This window comes from Taudactylus pleione, unplaced genomic scaffold (assembly GCF_031769625.1).
Source record: "Taudactylus pleione unplaced genomic scaffold, aTauple2 ptg000065l, whole genome shotgun sequence".
NCBI classification, from domain to species: domain Eukaryota; kingdom Metazoa; phylum Chordata; class Amphibia; order Anura; family Myobatrachidae; genus Taudactylus; species Taudactylus pleione.
Genome location: NW_028284467.1, coordinates 8,671,316 through 8,689,835, shown reverse-complemented (window position 1 = coordinate 8,689,835; position 18,520 = coordinate 8,671,316). Strand labels below are relative to the sequence as shown.

Here is an 18,520-nt window from a genome sequence, read left to right as displayed (position 1 = left end):
TAAATATTGGGACATTGACAGAATTTTCATATTTTGGCCTCTATTCACCACCACAATGGCTTTGAAATGAAACAAACAAGATGTGCTTTAACTGCAGACTTTCAGATTTCATTTGAGGTTAATTACATCCAAATCAGGTGAACGGTGTAGGAATTACAACAGTTTCTATATGTGCCTCCCACTTTTTAAGGGGCCAAAAGTAATGGGACTATCAACTCAAAAGCTATTTCATGGACAGGTGTGGGCTATTCCATTGTTATTTCATTATCAATTAAGCAGGTAAAAGGTCTGGAGTTGATTCTAGGTGTAACATTTGCATTTGGAATCAGTTGCTGTCGACTCTCAATATGAGATCCAAAGAGCTGTCACTATCAGTGAAGCAAGCCATCATTAGGCTGAAAAATCAAAACAAACCCATCAGAGAGATAGCAAAAACATTAGGTGTGGCCAAATCAACTGTTTGGAACATTCTTAAAAAGAAAGAACGCACCGGAGAGCTCAGCAACACCAAAAGACCTGGAAAACAACTGTGGTGGATGACAGAAGAATTATTTCCTTGGTGAAGAAAAACCCCTTCACAACAGTTGGCCAAATCAAGAACACTCTCCAGGAGGTAGGTGTATATGTGTCAAAGTCAACAATCAAGAGAAGACTTCACAAGAGTAAATATAGAGGGTTCACCACAAAATGTAAACCATTGGTGAGCCACAAAAACAGGAAGACCAGATTAGAGTTTGCCAAACAACATCTAAAGAAGCCATTACAGTTCTGGAACAACATGCTATGGACAGTTGAGACAAAGATCAACTTGTACCATAGTGATGGGAAGAGAAGAGTATGGAGAAGGAAAGGAACTGCTCATGATCCAAAACATACCACCTCATCAGTGAAGCATGGTGGTGGTAGTGCCATGGCGTGGGCATGTATGGCTGCCAATGGAACTGGTTCCCTTGTATTTATTGATGTGACTGCTGACAAAAGCAGCAGAATGAATTCTGAAGTGTTTCGGGCAATATTATATGCTCATCTTCAGTCAAATGCTTCAGAACTCATTGGACGGCGCTTCACAGTGCACATGGACAATGACCCGAAGCATACTGCAAAAGCAACCAAAGAGTTTTTTTAAGGCTAAAAAGTGGAATGTTATGCAATGGCCAAGTCAGTCCCTTGACCTGAATCTGATTGAGCATGCATTTTAATTGATGAAGACAAAACTGAAGGGAAAATGCCCCAAGAACAAGCAGGAACTGAAGACATTTGTGGTAGAGGCCTGGCAGAGCATCACCAGGGATGAAACCCAGCGTCTGCTGATGTCTATGCGTTCCAGACTTCAGGCTGTAATTGCCTGCAACAAAGTATCAAAAAGTGAAAGTTAGAGATTTAGGATTGTTTAGTTTGTCCCATTACTTTTGGCCCCTTAAAGAGTGGGAGGCACATATAGAAACCGTTGTAATTCCTACACCGTTCACCTGATTTGGATGTAATTACCCTCAAATTAAATCTGAAAGTCTGCAGTTAAAGCACATCTTGTTTGTTTCATTTCAAAGCCATTGTGGTGGTGAATAGAGGCCAAAATATGAACATTCTGTCAATGTCCCAATATTTATGCACCTGACTGTATATCAAAATGTCACTCGGCAGAAAAAAAAAAAAAGGTTCCCCACCCCTGATTTAGAGTGTAGTATACTTTCCACTGGTACAGTAGGTGGCACTGTTGCTACTCCTGAGATTAGGCTTTACTCTGTAATTTATGGCTTTCCATAGAGGCGGTGTCTACACCCCGTGAGCTGAACCAGTATCTTATGAGAATGCATTACTTCGTTAGGTTACCAAGGCACAATATATTGTCATTGGTACTTATCTGGTTGCTAGTGAATCGATATGAGGCATATGCATGGATATTTGCTTCATCTGCAAATTTACTACCTTTAAATGTAACTAGAACACATTATGAGCATCAGAATAAAGCAATAACAATATATATTAGCAATTAAATAAATTGCCATATATAACACATTTCAAAATTAATTTTGAGGACAGATCTAATAAAAATTTTGAAAATAAATCAAGTGAGATTCACAGTAATCCTTCTTACATTCCACCTTCCTGATGGTGCGTACACAAGGTACGATCAGTCAACGATATCGCTGACTGATGGTCCTGCACCTTCCTGGAGTGCTGGATATCGATCACCCAACACACCACCAACGATGGCCAACCACCCTATAGTAACCTGGTCGATATAGACCAGGTTGGCCTACATGCACGGGCGATGGACGTTATCGTCCATACGTGCCCGCGCATCGCAGGTCGTTGGAAGGGACCAAAAAATGCACGGTATGAACGATAAGGTTCATTTTAATCGTCCCGTGTGTACGCACCATTAGACTTTAAGGTATTGGCTTGTGCACGACCCACCAACCACATTTTCTAAGTATGTTTCTTTATCTTTCAGCTGTGCTTTTCTATCCATGTATTTATATTATGTAGAAGCATGGCTTTGTGTGTCCTTACCATGATTTATGACACAGCTCTGCTCTGAAAACCAGATACAAGTATCCAAAATGCATCTATGCATTGCATGCGAGGGTAATGAAAGTAATGATTATATAAAGACAAGGATAAAAAGCACAGAAGAAAGGCAACAAAAAAAAATGCAGTGTTTTTAGGAAGATCTGAAGGAGTTCAAGACAAACCTCTTTTATATTGCACACTGTTGTGTAACACTTTGCACTTATTTGTGCTTTTCACTTTTTATATCTCTCAACCCCACTTCCTTTCTTTGTTGTGAGACATTTAAGATACTTTACAAAAAACAGCAGCAGTAACAATAGCAAAGGGCTGAAACCAAGTACTAAAAATCTACATTAAGTTGTCACATTGCTGGTGGGTTTGATTTCATGGAATGTGATTTGAGATTTTGTCCACTTAAATAAATGACATACACTTTCCTGTCAGTTTTGAAACCGAGTAACTCTGTAGAGGTTTATGTCTTTCTCCACGTTCGTCTTAACGAGTTCTAGATTAAAATGTTGGGGGAGGATAGCCTGGAAAAAGTCCAACGTGCCATGTTCCTTCCTCATTTTAGAAGATAGGAATATGGTGGTGCGAGGACCACAGAGGTGCTGCAATGTATGGAGAAGAAGGTCATAGGTCTGCTGTAAGTATACAATGTCCGCTCCAATGACAAAGTCGTAGTCTTGTGAAAAGTGCACTTGGTCCAGTCCCCATGACAATGCACAGATGTTTAGCACATGATCAGACAGGACATTGGCAGACACATTCTTTTTAATCTGCGGAAGTATGTGTGGAAGATCTGTCAGAGTCACTTGGCCACCTACAGGGAAATAAGAAATGGTTAATTATGCCCAAGCACCATACTTGTACTTCCACCCCTAATCTCTATAGACAGTCTGTTTATTATTCGCCTTTAAGTATACCCATCACTGTGCACTAATATAGTAGTGATACAGTTTTACTGCTTTAAAAAAGTTCTGACTTGTAAATGTATACGATCTTTATTTCTTCAGATCATTGGTATTTTTTTATTATTGATATTTGGTAAACTAATGATACCAGAGCATTTTAAATTTAAATAATCAAATGCCATTTGAAAAAAATAACTTGCATGTTTAAAGTACAAATATATGAATACAGACCCTGTCCTCATTCAGCAACATTTTATTTACATATAACACCTCTTTTTTTACTATTACACACTAATAAAAAAATCCTTAGGCTCTTGGCTTTAAGGCTAATCGTATAACACAATATAGACTATATAACAAAATTAGGTATTAACCGATCCAGAGAAAGATCCGCAATTAGGGAAAAATATTCCAACATCCACAACGATTTAGAAAAGACAATAGTAAGCAGTGAGTACTTGCGCTAATGCTGTGACATCCAACATCAAAATCAATTAATGCAGACATCGCTAGAAGTGACATTTTACATCCTTTTAGCTCAGAAAAGGACTCCTGACATTGATGTATTTATGTAAAGTGGAAAAACAACAACTGAACAGCTTCAATTACCGTCCTGCAGCAAACCGCTCATGTTAGTAGAGCACAAACATTAACTTGGATGAAAAGAACATGACTTCTTGTCAAATGTAAACTATGGCCGATTCACTATGTTCTTTCCTTCAATTCATTTGCGAGGAGCACCTTCTCCTATAAAAGTACCACTAGGTGTAGCTGTAATGTATTTACTCATTATTAGCATTTAATTCTGAGGCGCCACAAATATCAAACAAAGATACAAAACAGGGTAAACAAAGTAAAAGAATAACATACACAATTACAAGTGTAGGCATAATGGCAGCATATACCAATTGTCTGAGATAGTGGAGGAACGAAACAAGAGACTAGATGAGGTTGGAGTTGCAGGAGGGAGAGGAGAGTGAGATTTATAGGTGAGGGTTAGGAGTTTAACCTGGATCCTGTTGGTGGTCGGGAGCTAATGGAGGGATTGGCAGAGAGAGGAGGTAGAGACAGGGCAGAGTGGAAGAAAGATCACTCTAGCAGCAACGTTAAGGAGAGACTGAAAAACAGAGAGAGAGAGGAGGTTGAGGTGAAAACCAGAAAGGAGAAGGTTGCAATAGTCGAGACGAGAGATGATGAGGGAATGTACAAGTGTCTGGTAGCGTCAAGGAAGAAGAAGGGGTGAATTTTGCTTATGTTCCAGGTGGAACGGGCAGGAGCAGGTAAATGAAAACGTGGAGAGTGAAAGAGAGCAGTATCAAGAGTGAAGCCTAGGGAGTGGACTTGAACAAAGATGTTGTAGTTTGTGAGGGAGAGATGAGAAGGGTTGGAGACACAATAAGGATGGAAGATAATGATATCCAAGAGGAGATAGCAGATCGACAGTATGAAATGCGAGAGATAGATTTGGGTGTCATCAGCATAAAATAGTACTGAAGACCGAAGGAGCCGATAAGAGGACATGTAGATTGGAAGGCCTAGGATTGAGCCTTGAGGGACTCTTACTGGGAGCGGAAGAGGGCTGAGGAGGAAGTGGAAGTTGTGATGGAGAAGGACTAGTTAGAGAGATTAGAGGAAAACCAAGACCAAATAAGTGAAGAAACCGAAGATAAAGTGGATGGTCAATTTTGTCGAAGGCTGCTGAAAGGTTAACAAGGATGATGATAGAATTGACAATTGGATTTAGCAGAGAGGAGATCATTGGTGACTAAGGTCAGGACGGTTTCAGTAGAGTGGAGTGAGACATGGAGGGAGTTAGAGAGAAATGAGGAGGTGGGTGTAACCAAGATGGACAGGAGAATGGAAGGAGATAAATTGGTCTGTAGTTTAACAGAGGTGGGGTATAGAGAGGGATTTTTGGAGGGTGGGAGACAAAAACATGTTCAAAGGAGGAGTATAAAATGCTAGAGGAGTGGGAAAAATTGAAAAGGTGGGCGAGCTGTAGACAGAGGTTGGAGGAGAGAGCATGATGGAGGTGAGAGGTATTGGGATCAAAGGGTGACGTAGAGAGGGAGAAGCGTAAGATGAGACTGAGGACCTGATTGAGACCCGCTCGCTAGGATGCGTTCGCTCGTAGCTGGCCAATTTTCGCATTCTGCGCATGTATTGCGCGAACCAGTGCGAGAGATCAGGAAGAGTTCGCTCGCTGCACATTGACTGCCCAGCAGAGTAAGTGACAGGGGAAGCCGTTTGTGGGTGGTGATAGGGGCTGGCCATTAAAAACGGGGGAGTGGAGGTGCAAACGCAGGCGTCCCTGAGCATCTCAATGCCGTTTCAGAGGTGTGCATAATTAAGAGAGACAGCATCATTGTACACGTCACCTAGCTGGATTTTACACTGAAGTGCTCACAGTGCTTGCGGTAGGGTATAGTCTGCCTAAAGCACCTCAATCGCATCCGATGGTTCCCGAAGTAACGATGGTTGCATACACTTCCCGGAGATGACGTGCGCAACTGGGCGTCTTAAGACAGGCTAGTGGGCTGCATGCTCAAAGCGGTCGCACGCCAAGACATAGTGGGCGTGCTAATGCCTTGCTGTGCGATTGCCTGCCTTGTTGTGGGTTGGCCAGATTTGTATATGCTGGGTGCGAGCGTACGCATCTAGCGAGCGTGTCTGAATTGAGCAATGAGTTCTCTCTCTACTGGTAAGGAGCACAGGGAAGAGGAAGTGAAGTGAGAGGAAAAGCCTGAGAGGAGGGGATTTGCTTACTGATAGTTTCTATTTTGAAAATGAAGAGAGATGAAAGGGGTATCCAATGAGCAGCGCTAAAGTAGCGCTGCTAATTGATCGCGGCAGGGGTATCCTATTAGCCCCGAAGTGCTGCCCGATGCCGGCACTTAGCGTGGATATTTTTCGGGACCTGATGTGTCCCGAAAAATAATCCACTATGCCTTTTTTTCACACCTAAATGACAAAAGCACATAGGTCCATGAGCTTATCGCGGGTCCTATGTGTTTTCGGAAGAATTATCCTATTATTTCGACCAAAATAATAGGATGGGGTAAAAAAAAAAAAAAAAAAATAGGCGAAAAACGGAGATTCACGTTTTTCGACGATTGCGGCTATCCATTAGCGCCCGAACTGTATAACTATAATTGGATACCGCCCGAAGTCTTGAAAAAGGACTGCTAAGCAAGTGTGAGGGCAGAACTATAGAAATAAAAATATATTTTAAGTAAAGAAAGTTACAAAACATTTCAATTACTTGAATTCCCTACTGTTCGTTGTTAAACCAGATGGATAATGTTAATGGACCCATTACTTCTACAAAACAAGAACAGGAATGCTGAAGCTTAAAGTGGAATTGAAGAAATGAAAATTACAGACAGCCGTACCTTTAGCTAAGTGCCACTTAAAATTGTTATCCGCCCACTAGCAGAATCTATTCTAAACAGAAAACACAGCACTCAGGCTCATTGGGGGCGAATCAATAGCTTCTCGCTCCTGTAGCTACCGTCTAAAGCAGGGGTGGGCAATAAGCGGCCCTCCAGCTGTTGTTGAACTACACATCCCAGCATGCCTTGCAACAGTTTTAACATGGTCATATAAAACTGTGGCAGGGCATGCTGGGTTGTGTAGTTCTACAACAGCTGGGGGGCCGCATTTTGCCCACCCCTAGTCTAAAGTGTCCAGAGCTATTCAATTGTTTTGGACGACTAGCCCAGAGGCTGCACTTATCACGTATTTCTGTTCGCACCCTCCTGAGGTACGAGCAGAAATCCATGTAAAGTTGAGCTTTAGGGCTGGTCGCGAGTGCTGGTCCCTCCTTACCTGCAGCACGCCCTGCACAGCCTTAGAAGCCTGTTAATGCGGCTAAAACCTGTGTGCATTAGGGCGCAAGAATGCGCTCATTGTGACCAGCGCGAGGCTGGCCGCACAAACAGCTGAATAGCTTCCGGTCACTACAGGTATCAAAAACAATCACCTCCATTATGTGTAAAGCTGTTGTACCATACTGGTACTACATTGCTGGAAATCGTTAGATACAGACGATGAGCTGTGCAAGTACAGTCTCACAACTTTATTCTAGAAAACTTCTTTGCTTTGACATATTACAGACTGTGGTGCATGTGGTTAGGTATACCCACTTAATATACGGTTTACTTTTGCCATCATATGCAGGAGCAGTGAGACAGGTAGAAACCAAGGACCCACCACAAAAAGAAAGAATAAAGGGACGAAAAATTAAGATATCTTTTAAAACTGGCCACAAATGGGGTCTTGGGTTTCTGCCCAATTTGGCCACACATTTAGGGGGTCAAACTGGATAAGAGGCCAAGTGGTGGATTGCTTCTGGGTTAAAGATCACTGCAAGCAGAGGCCAATAGCTGTCAACTTCTAATCCCAATTAGCACATGGCTCTTATTTATCTCATCAATTTTACTGTGCCATCTTGTGCAGCCAGCAAACGCATGTTCACACCCAGTCAATAACTAGTTGTGAGAGGGTGAACAAAACTAAGGGGTCTATTTACTAAGCCGTGTTAGGAGATAAAGGAAACGGTGATAAGGTACCAGCCAATCAGCTCCTAACTGCCATGTCACAGGCTGTGTTTGAAAAATGGCAGTTAGGAGCTGATTGGCTGGTACCTTATCACCGTTCAATTTATCTCCTAACACAGCTTAGTAAACAGACCCCTAAGATTTTAAAGGTCTTTTCTGTCTGATAAAGAAAGCCATGACATAGCAATGTGGTGGTGATTCATACTTGGACAGAGTTGCAGTAGAGGCTGCGACTTTTGTCACAGCCGTTACTGCATCTTTAGGTTGATGCCGTGGTCGATGGGCGTCCTATTGAGACGCCCAATGGCAGCTGCACAAATCTGACAAAGACGCTCTATCAGCGGAACATCAGACATTGCATCTGCCTACGGCAGGCGCAGAATGTCATAGGGACCATGGCCGCCGGTGTCAGTGGAACTGCGTCTTTAGACTGAGTTGCTGACACAGACAAACCCCCCACCTGTTAGCCACCCCACCCCCCAGTTACCACCCAGAAATGCCAATCGAAATTGCATGGATGAAATCAATGCCAATTAGAAGGACTCCACCTCTTTGCTTTGCAGCACTTAAAAACAGTCTCTGCCCAGTTAATAAAGAAAATGCCATCATATTGTTTATGTCCAAGAAATGAAGAGTCTTATTGGAAAAGTAATTAAAAAAAAATGAATGGTCTTTGATACACAGTGAAATACAACATTAGTAACTGCTCTATGACATTATTAGCCCAGTTCTCTTCATTACTGTAAATAATTTAAAATTGCAAGATGAAATTTATGGCACGAGGTTTGCAGTAGTGATACCTTGCCCACTGTGATGAAACAATCTATTAGACATTTGCCCAGTAGTAAGATGTATGTATGTGTTTAGACCAGTGGTTCTCAAACTCGGTCCTCAGGACCCCACACAGTTCACTTTTTGCAGATCACCCAGCAGGTGCACAGGTGTATTCATTAGTCACTGACATTTTTTAAAAGATCCGCAGGTGCAGCTAACAGTTTCACTAGTAATTATGTGAGGAGACCTGCAAAACATGCACTGTTTGGGGTCCTGAGGACAGAGCTTGAGAACCTGTGGCTTAGACTAAACTCCTGGTCCACACTCCATCAGGCTGAAGAGCGGTGTGCCCAGTTTGGACATAAGTCTGGCCCACATCATTGGACAACCAGATCTGCTTATGTATGAGTGTCACTAGAGCCGCCATCAGGAAAGGGTTGCTGCAACCTGGGGAGATGACCACTCCGTACCATTGAGAAGCAGCTAGGTGTTTATCTGGCTATCTAAGGGAATAGGTTGCATCCAGTCTATGCCAGGAAAATGCACCCCACAACATTACGGAAACACTAGAACCCTTTACTGTTGAGAGCAATCATCCAGCGCTAATAATAATTTTATTTCTTTTTTTATCCAATACGAAGTACTGCTTGTGAGCCATAGCCAACATTAGAAAATAAGGTATATTCAAGGTTCTCAGTTTTGGGATAATATTCTAAAAGTAACAACTAATACAATCTGGAAGAAAGAAAAATGCAGAAGGATTTCACAGAACTTGATCTCTGGTGGGGAAGTGGTGCTGCATGGGGAGTTCCAGCAGCTGTTACCTTAACTCTTATCTTTAGAGAACGTGTATCCAGTAAATTAGGCTGAATATTCTCAAGTCAGCTCACTGCCCACTGCCTGTCTGCTGCCAATTCCCTGGGGGGTTATATACCTGAATGTCGTAAAAACTGACTGATTAATGTGTCTCAGTCTTGACCCAATGGGAGGGAATTCCATTGAACATGCTATGTTGAATGTTCACAAAGGTATTCAATTGTCCCCATCGCGCCCTGCACTTAAGTCGGGAGATGCAGGTTACGGCGCCTTAAGCCGGATTTTTAGTTGCAGTAACCTGCATTCTCCGACTTAAATTCCGGCCGTGATGCTGTTAGCGCACGCGCTAAACCTGAAGCCAGAATTGCAGCAGGTGTGGATTAACAGATAGACAGTAAAAAGGTCGACAATGTCTAGATCGACACTAGATATTAGACAGTCAATAGGCCAACAGGGACAATAGGCCGACATACTAAAGGTCGACATGTACAAATGGTCGACGGTCTAAAGGTCGCCACATTGTTTTGTTTTCTAGCCCTAATCTTCACCCTCACCCTCCCCTTGGTGCCTAACCCTCCCTCCTGGTGCCTAATCCTAACCATCGGGGTAAGTGTCTAACCCTAAAAAAAACATGTGGCCTTTAGTGTGTCAACCTATTGTCCCTGTTAGCCTATTGACTGTCCAAAATCTGGTGTTTATCTAGACATTGTCGACCTTTTTACTGTCTATCTATAGTACGGAACCCATTGCAGCATTAGTTTAGTCACATTTCTGCTCACACCTCAGGAGGGTGCGAGCAGAAATCCTCTAGTCTGGGTTATCAGCACGGCCAATCGAATAACTCTGGGAATTCATTCCTGGCACTATTCAACATTGCATTTAATTGAATTCCCCCCAATGTCTCTTACTTCTGATATGAATCTTCATGTATGACCTTTACTTGACCATCCTGGCTCCCTCATTATTGCTAAAGACATTGCAAATCTGACCCCAGCACCTACAACAGATCCTCATGGTTCTATTCTAGCGCCCACCAATGTAACCCTACTCAGTGATTCTTACACCACTCCTTGCCACTGGAATCTTTTACCTCTAATAAATTATGGATGATGTAAGAGCGCTGTAAGTCTATAGCACACTAGACCTGACAGTCAACACTAATTGCCATTGTTTTGTGAAAAGAATTAGAGCCACTGCCTGTAATCGATCATATTTTTCATAGCTACAATTTATTTCCTAATTTTAATTTTTTAATTAGTAGGAATAAATTAAAGGTTTAGAATATGCAGATCAGGAGATTATTTTGTTATACTTATCTATCTTAGTAACATACCCAGTAAAGATATCAGTATTCCTACTATGCCAGTTCCAGCTCCCAGCTCAATAATTTTCTTTCCTTTGAAATTCAGATTCTCTTCTTCAAAGTATTCACACATATGTAAAGCCTGCAACAGAGAAGTACACAGGTTGATAAACAAATTAAAGGTCATTCAAGGAAGGTATGGGTAATGCGGACTGGATGGCCAGTGAAATTTGCGGAGAATGTATAAAAAAAAAATATAAAACACTTTAAGAAATCCGGGTTGAACCAATGGCCTTTCATTAAGAAATCTTAATGAAAGGCCATCCCATAGCGCTGTTCTCTTACATTTCTATCCAGCCTTTCAGTAAGGAGCAGTGGCAGCTCCTACCTGTGGTCTTCAGGGGATGTGCTGCTATGCTGACAGTCTGAACAGCACTGTGATGTAGGGGAAGAAAAAAACGTAAAAAGGCTTGTGCATGAGCACCAGCTACAGCATCAATGAAGTGAAGCAATAACATTAAAAAACCTGCACAAGCCCCTGGCTTCTAGGGACTGCACCGGCTGTAGCCCCTAGAGGCACATCTGGCAGGGGAACTTGTGCATGCGCACCCCCCGTCCCTTCCGCTGCTTCTAGGGACTGCATCAGCTGCAGCCCTTAGTAGTATTAGCCGGGTACACACTGAGTTTGTCGGCACAATATGTAGTTTCCGGCCGAATCGGAACATATCAGCCGCATCGCTCAGTGTGTACGGCCAATATTATTATTATCATCATCCTTTGTTTATATGGCGACACAAATGTTCCGCAGCGCCTTACACAGTACATAAATGACCACAAAGAAAACAGTTAATAGTAATATAAAACAATGCAGGACAAGGACATGGTTTATACACATAGCGGCATTACACAAGCAGCAGGGCCTCAGCAACCACGTGTTAGGTGTCAATTGGGGAGTTAGGAGTAAAAGTTACTATGAGAAGGGGGAGGAGAAGCACGTGAGGAATGAGGGCCCTGCTCGTGAGAGCTTACATTCTAAAGGGGAGGGACAGACAGACAGGGGCGACACAGATGGGGTAGATAGTGAGGAAGGAGCATGGAGCAGTGGGTTAGGATATGTGCTATGGAGTGTGTGTATAAGATGACCTGATGTTATGTCAAACTTACATTCTTCACACATTTATCTCTATGACAGAAAATAGATTTTGTTTATGTTATTTACTTAAGAGATGTACAAAATAAAGCTGTAGCGCTTTCATTTTTAAGTGTTCCATTTTAGCATCTAAATACATCCTGCTAGAAATGCAGCTATTATGGGACTGTCCTGACATCCTAATACAGCAGTGAATACTTTAGTCCCAGCTGCTGGGTGCATCTACAGCACAACTTCAACAGCCATGTAAATTAGCTATTAATTAGTTTTTAACCCCCACATTTACATTGCCGTATTGAGTCTGATAAATATCACCAGCTCCTCTCGGGAATGCCCCGCCTTTGCTACTAGCGCAAAAAATTCTTAAACTCACATCATTGTATTTAAGTGATATTTAAAATGACCAACCTAGTAATCTTCATTTGCAGAGCACATGACCCGGAGCTCTAAGTGTTAGCCAGTGCAGTACAGCCGCCTGGTTATGCATCATCAAACCTGTGCATACAGGTACATACTATCACTAAGTGGCTTTAGGTATCAGCCATGCTTACAATATGCGCGTTCCCGTTCTGATGTGTACCCAGGATCCGATATGTCGGCTTTAGAGCTGGCAGAAATTCAGTTGCTTCTCATTGGAAGCACTGCCTGTCGATCACAGTCCAGCTTGCTTTCCAGCATGTAATTAGCAGATAATGCTTCCAAAGGGAAGCCACTGCAATCACTGGGCGCTGACTGTCAAAGATTAGTCAATTTATTGCAATTCTGTCCACATGCTCTGAATTTTTCACACTTCTAAAGCAAGAACATTTCCTTCCAATGGAAGACAGTCTTATTTTATTACTGTTGTACCCATTTATAAAGTGTAGTGGAATATGCTGGCACTATACAAGTAACTGCTAATAAATAAATGTCCACTCAGTTAATGCAGGTTTAAAATAATGAGCGAAAACCAAAAAAAAAAAAGAAAAACCGAGAAGGTACAATGAGCAAATCTAAGTCTACACTCAGTATCTGTTTATGTTCTATGAAGTCACACAGACAAGTCTAGGGAAATTGTAGAAGCCACAAAAAAATCCTTAAAGTACAGTTCACGCAGTTTAAAACAAGTCCTTCATTGGGCGGAATTCAATTGATTTTGCGGCCCGCATCTCCCATCTAAAGTGACAGGAGATCGCGGGCCGCTATTCAATTGTGCCAGCGTTTCACGCTGATCGCACCCAAAGTGGTCGGGTTTAGCCGTGTAAAAAGTGCTGGGTGCGATCGCGAAAAGTGCCATTTGGGCGCCCAAACAGGACACTTTTCGCCGATTTCAGCCCGCACCCCTCTGGGGCTGCGAGCTGAAATTGAGCGCTAGCAGCTGATCGCACCCGACAGGAGCAACAATAGAATAGCTCCGTCGGGTGCGAAGGGGGGAATAATCAATTGAATTCCACCCATTGCGTGAACAATCTCAGTAGAAGTCTTAAGCTGGCCATACACGGTGCGATAAGCACCGTGCGACGCGACGGGGGATACGGTGTCCGACATATCGGGCGGTCCCCACACACAGTGCGATCAGATGGCTGACTGCCCGAGATGCCGGCTCCCCGTCCCCCACCTGCATAGCGCTGCATGGGATCGCATATCGCATCCCCGGATCGACTGAACCTGTAGCAAGATCTGGGGGCGCGATGTACAACCCCACGGGTGCGCACACTATCAGATATCATACCCATACACGTATGATATAGCAGGCAAATCGTACCAATCCGTCAGATCGGCTACTTTATCACACAGTATATGGGCACCTTTATACGGCAAAGGACAATATTAACATATGGGGGCCCATTTCTCGTTAACTATTAGCCCCCAAAAACACCTGTTTCCGGGGGATATCCGCAAATATTTAGTATCCCTACAATGTATTACGGAGGGACCGCAGCAGATATCTCTGATATCTGTTGCTGTCCCTCCATTTTCGATAGCAGCCGCAACCCCCATAGGTTTCTATGGGTGATGCTATGATTTCGGATTTACCATGCTGCCCCCGCAGCTAACGCCATCTTAAGATGGTGTTGCGCTGCTGGAGCCTATGGGCTACACATCGCAAAACTAACCGTGACAAGATTTTGGAGGAACCCCCCACAGCAGAGAAAATCAACTATAAAACCTTACCTATTTCTAGTACTTCATGCGGAAATGCATGGACAGAAAAAGTCAGCAGAGCGCAGCAGACAAGCAGACATCACTGGTCAGTACATGCTCCTACCGGGGATGTAGTTTATAGACTAGCAGACTAAATGCCATCGGTCTATATCCCGACAGCAGAAGCCCAACAAGGGATTAATCCCGACGCCGGAAGGACGCTGGACCAATCGGAGTTTAAGTCCGACCGTCCTTAACATTTAGCCACCGTCAGGTTAGGTTCAGGCACTCCCGGGGGGACAGGGTTAGGCTAGGGGGAAGGGGGGGGGGGATTAGGGGCCACTGGGGGGAGGTTAGGGTCAGGCACCCCCCCGGTAGGGTTAGGTATAGGGTGCAGATGGGAGGGTTAGGTTTAGGCACCCCCGGGGGAGTTTTAGGGCTATACACCCCTAAGTGAGGGTTAGGGGGGGGGGGGGGGAGAAGGGTAAGGTAAGGGAACTTACCTGCTCCGTCAGGATTCCGGCATCGGCACTTCATACCGGTGACTATTGAACCGCCAGGATTTCATACCCAACCCCCCCTACCGGCCTAGTCTATTTTCACACAGCTCCAGTTTCTTCTCACAGTGGGACAGGGACTGATGTATGTGATCACACATTCTCTGTAGACCACTGCATAACATGATTGCCACTATATAAATAAATTATAATTATTAACTGAATACATATAAACTGTCATCTTCCTCTCCTGTAATTTATTACCCACCAACAACACCAAAACCTGCCACTCTGGGTCATTAAAGGCTATGAACACCCATCAAGTGACACTGGGCAGAAGCATGGTGTGTAAATCCCGCCAGGTACATTCTTTGATTTTGCACTTACCGCCTGCCATTCATTCATTGGAGAAACTTTTCCGCCTGTTTCAGTCCATTGAGTTTCCATTTAGGCGAATTAGTCCCGGAATTGAATTTGGAGAAAAGACGCAATAGGTAAAACTTTTTAGCCGATTTCGGCTTTTCACGTCTATTTGAATCCGGCCCTAAAACCTTTACTTGTTAAGTCCCATCTCCAGCAAAAATGGGTGTTTAGCTGGAGAAAGAGCTTCTCCCAGTCCCTATCTACCAAAAAGTCACCCCCAGGAATATGTCTGGTTTGATTATAAAGGCCAATGTGGTTGTTTTGTAACACACAGATAATTTGTTTTGCGCCACACTTTCTTCACAATCACATTCTATGGTTACTAAGGGGAGAAATCAGCAGCGGAAATTTACTGCGGGTGAAAAAGGGTGATAGTCTCGGGCTTTAATGTCTGGGGCTACTCAGTTAGAGCCCCCTTTTCTCACCAGGTGAAATTACCATGTTAATGCCCATTAACCCACAGAATCCGGGATAGGTTCCCGGACCTATGGGTTAACACGGTCACAGCTCCAGCAACCAGGCTATTTTATGCAGATTTATTTTCAAACCTTTCAGGCTTGAAAAAAAATCCTTGTTAACTGCAGCCTACTGCATGGAGTGCCTCACTGAATAGCCCCGCTGCTTCAATTAGCCCACGTTGTCCTGCTGCATGGGAAGCATTGCAGGTTGTCTCGCTGCAGAGAATGCAATGCAGGAACGTGTACCTCCCAACTCTTCAATTTGAAAATTGGGACAAATGTAGGTGCACTGTCTCAAAGTGGTGCCATTTTCACATAACAGGTGCGTGAACAGAGATTCCGATGCATCCCAAAATCCACCTTTTCATTGCAGTGGCGCACAGCATCCATTCATAGTAGAACCCAGTGGCGTCACACGGGAGGGTGCGGGGCGCACCCGGGTGCCACCCGCCGAGGGGTGACACCAAGGTGCAGGCTCCCCTTCAGTGACAGGAGCCGGATGCTGCACTGTAGCATTAAGTGCACCACTCGGCTCCTGTCACATTGTGGGAGCCGGCACTGCCCGCACCCCCCATCACCCCATTGATAACAAAGGGCTGGGGTTTGGACCGCAAGGCCACATGCCCTTCCCAGATGCCCCACGCCCTTTTCTGGGGCATTCCTCCCCGCATCGGGTGTCACCGTGGGAAGGGACACCACTGGTAGAACCTCCTAATCTTCTGGCCCGATCGGGGCATTGCCCACAATTTTGGACAGTTGTGAAGTATGAGAATGTCTTCATGGGGATCAATTTGGGTTGGGTACAGGATCCTGGCGGTCAGGATGCCACCAGTCAGAATACCGTCAGCGGCGTCCCGAAAGATGCAGGGAAGTACCCTAATCCTCCCCCTAACCCACTTTCCCGGAGTCTAACCCTAACACTTACCATCGGGATGTCAGCAGTTGGGACACTGAAGCCAGTATTCTGACTGCCAGTATCCCGACCACCGTGATGCCGACTACATCCCGTCAATTAAATTGGATGCAATTTATTTACGTTCACAAGTGCAGTTATGTGTCACATCAGGGACGTTTTAAGGGAGGAGGATGCCCGTGTGCACTCCTCGTGCGGGGCCCCCTCCTCTCTCCCTGGTGGCTGGCAGCCGACTGACATGGCTAGCCAGCCACCCGAGCATTAGTAGACTAGAGTGTGTCCGGAGTCTACTGCGCATGCGCAGAACGTTGGAAAATGGCCGCAGCGTTCTGAAGACTCCAGGCACACTCTAGTGCCCGGAGTCTACTGCGCATGCGCAGAACACTGGAAAATGGCCACGGCGGCCATTTTTCCGGTGTTCTGAGCAGCAGTTACACCCGACGCGGGACCTCGGACAGGTAAGTTTAAAAGAAATATGGGTGCAGTGTGTGCGGTGCGGGGCTCCCATGGACCCGGGGGCCCGTGTGCCCCGCACACACTGCATCCATTATAGATACGCCACTGTGTCGCACTTACTGCTGGACTCGCAGATATTTGTTTGGTGGCCCACAGGGCTGCATACAAAAATCCACAAGTCCAGGACGAGATCGGGTCGCAAAGTGCAATGCCGTTGGTGGAGTTTCCACGCCATTGCAACAGCAACTCGCCCACCTAGCATCTGAATAAATTTGATCCCATAATGTGTGATAGGGAATGTGTGCAGAACGTAACCATGCAAACACACACATGCAAGTTGCTCTGCAATGCAGATGGATCATCACCGTATGGCATTAGCTCCATTTCTTACCCTGCCTGTAGCTAAAAGCTGTGGGACTCCGGTCCTCCTGCACAAGTTCCCCAGACATAATATACCACAATGTTATGAACAACCCCCGCTACACAAAGCGCTCTCCTCGTACTTACAGCGTCCCAAACCTGGGCTGCTACCCCGAGATTCGCTCCATAATGCTGGGTGATGCGTAGTTCCTGCCCGCAGAATTTATAGCGCTCCTCCTCGGTGTACGTGTCCGAGAATATAGAGGTCAGATCCCGCGGCAGCACCTCCATCAGGTCGCACATCTCCCCCACGCAGTGCATTGCTGAGAGCAGCCTGGAAGATCACCGCCACCATGCTGCAGCTTCCGTCCTGCCTGCTGGCCTGGGCCACGTCATCCATTCCTGCCCCCAGCGCACAGCAGGACAGGTTATAGGAGGCTGTGTGCAGGTTTAGGCTTATACCCGTAACACCTATTTCAGCCAGCACACTCTCATATAAGTACTGCTAGTATCAATTTCTGGTGAAATTATGTGAAGCTAATGGGCTTATATAATAATAATAATAATAATAATAATAATGTGTGGGGACTCATGGACAGGTATGAAGGTAATTGTGCCTTCCTGTGTACATACATTTTGAATGTACACAGAATGTTTTGCTTTACATATTTTAAACGACTTTGCAGAACCGCAGTTCATATTCTGTTTGCGATATCACATTTCTATTTTTGCACAAATGTTTCTGATATTATATGGAAGTGTCTGGATTTCATGGCCAATATGGTAGCAAGTGTTGGGAAGTATTCAGGATAGAAGCGTACAGTACTGACTGCAGGTTATCTTGGCATCCATTAGATGCCGGAATTGGGATGGTAGCTAGTGCTACCTATTGCATGCTAGTTTGTGATGACCATCCAATTTTAATAAATTCCATTCAGCTGCAGACACCTATCCCGCTGCAGCACATTACCTTTGCGCATGCATGAATTTCCAGCCTCCAACTGCACATGCACACCAAATAACTATTGATGGTTAAACCACGGACTGGTTACCTTACTGTACCTGCTAGCCATGTAGCATGTAATGTGGCAATTGTGGAATCACCACCGCTATTCGATGGCTATTTTGCAATGGGCTCTATGTCTGATTAAGCCACCAGGCATAGGGCATGATGCACTAAAGCAAGAAATGCAGTCAAACCCCCAGAAAGGCAGTTTTCGGCAGTTTGACTGCATTTCTCATTTGCACTAAGCCCTTGG

The 18,520-nt window shown here is 44.6% G+C and overlaps 1 protein-coding gene across 1 annotated transcript; it reads right to left on the bottom strand.

Annotated features, from left to right (window-relative positions):
• Positions 1–1,576: 1,576 nt before the first annotated feature.
• On the bottom strand, positions 1,577–17,704 carry EEF1AKMT3 (EEF1A lysine methyltransferase 3). Its single transcript, XM_088466236.1, has 3 exons — positions 17,409–17,704; positions 10,911–11,022; positions 1,577–3,337 (listed from the first exon to the last, which is right to left on the bottom strand). Exons 1-3 carry the CDS (start codon positions 17,580–17,582, stop codon positions 2,955–2,957), a joined length of 669 nt encoding a protein of 222 aa, XP_088322362.1. The 5' UTR covers positions 17,583–17,704; the 3' UTR covers positions 1,577–2,954.
• Between the last annotated feature and the right edge of the window lie 816 nt (positions 17,705–18,520).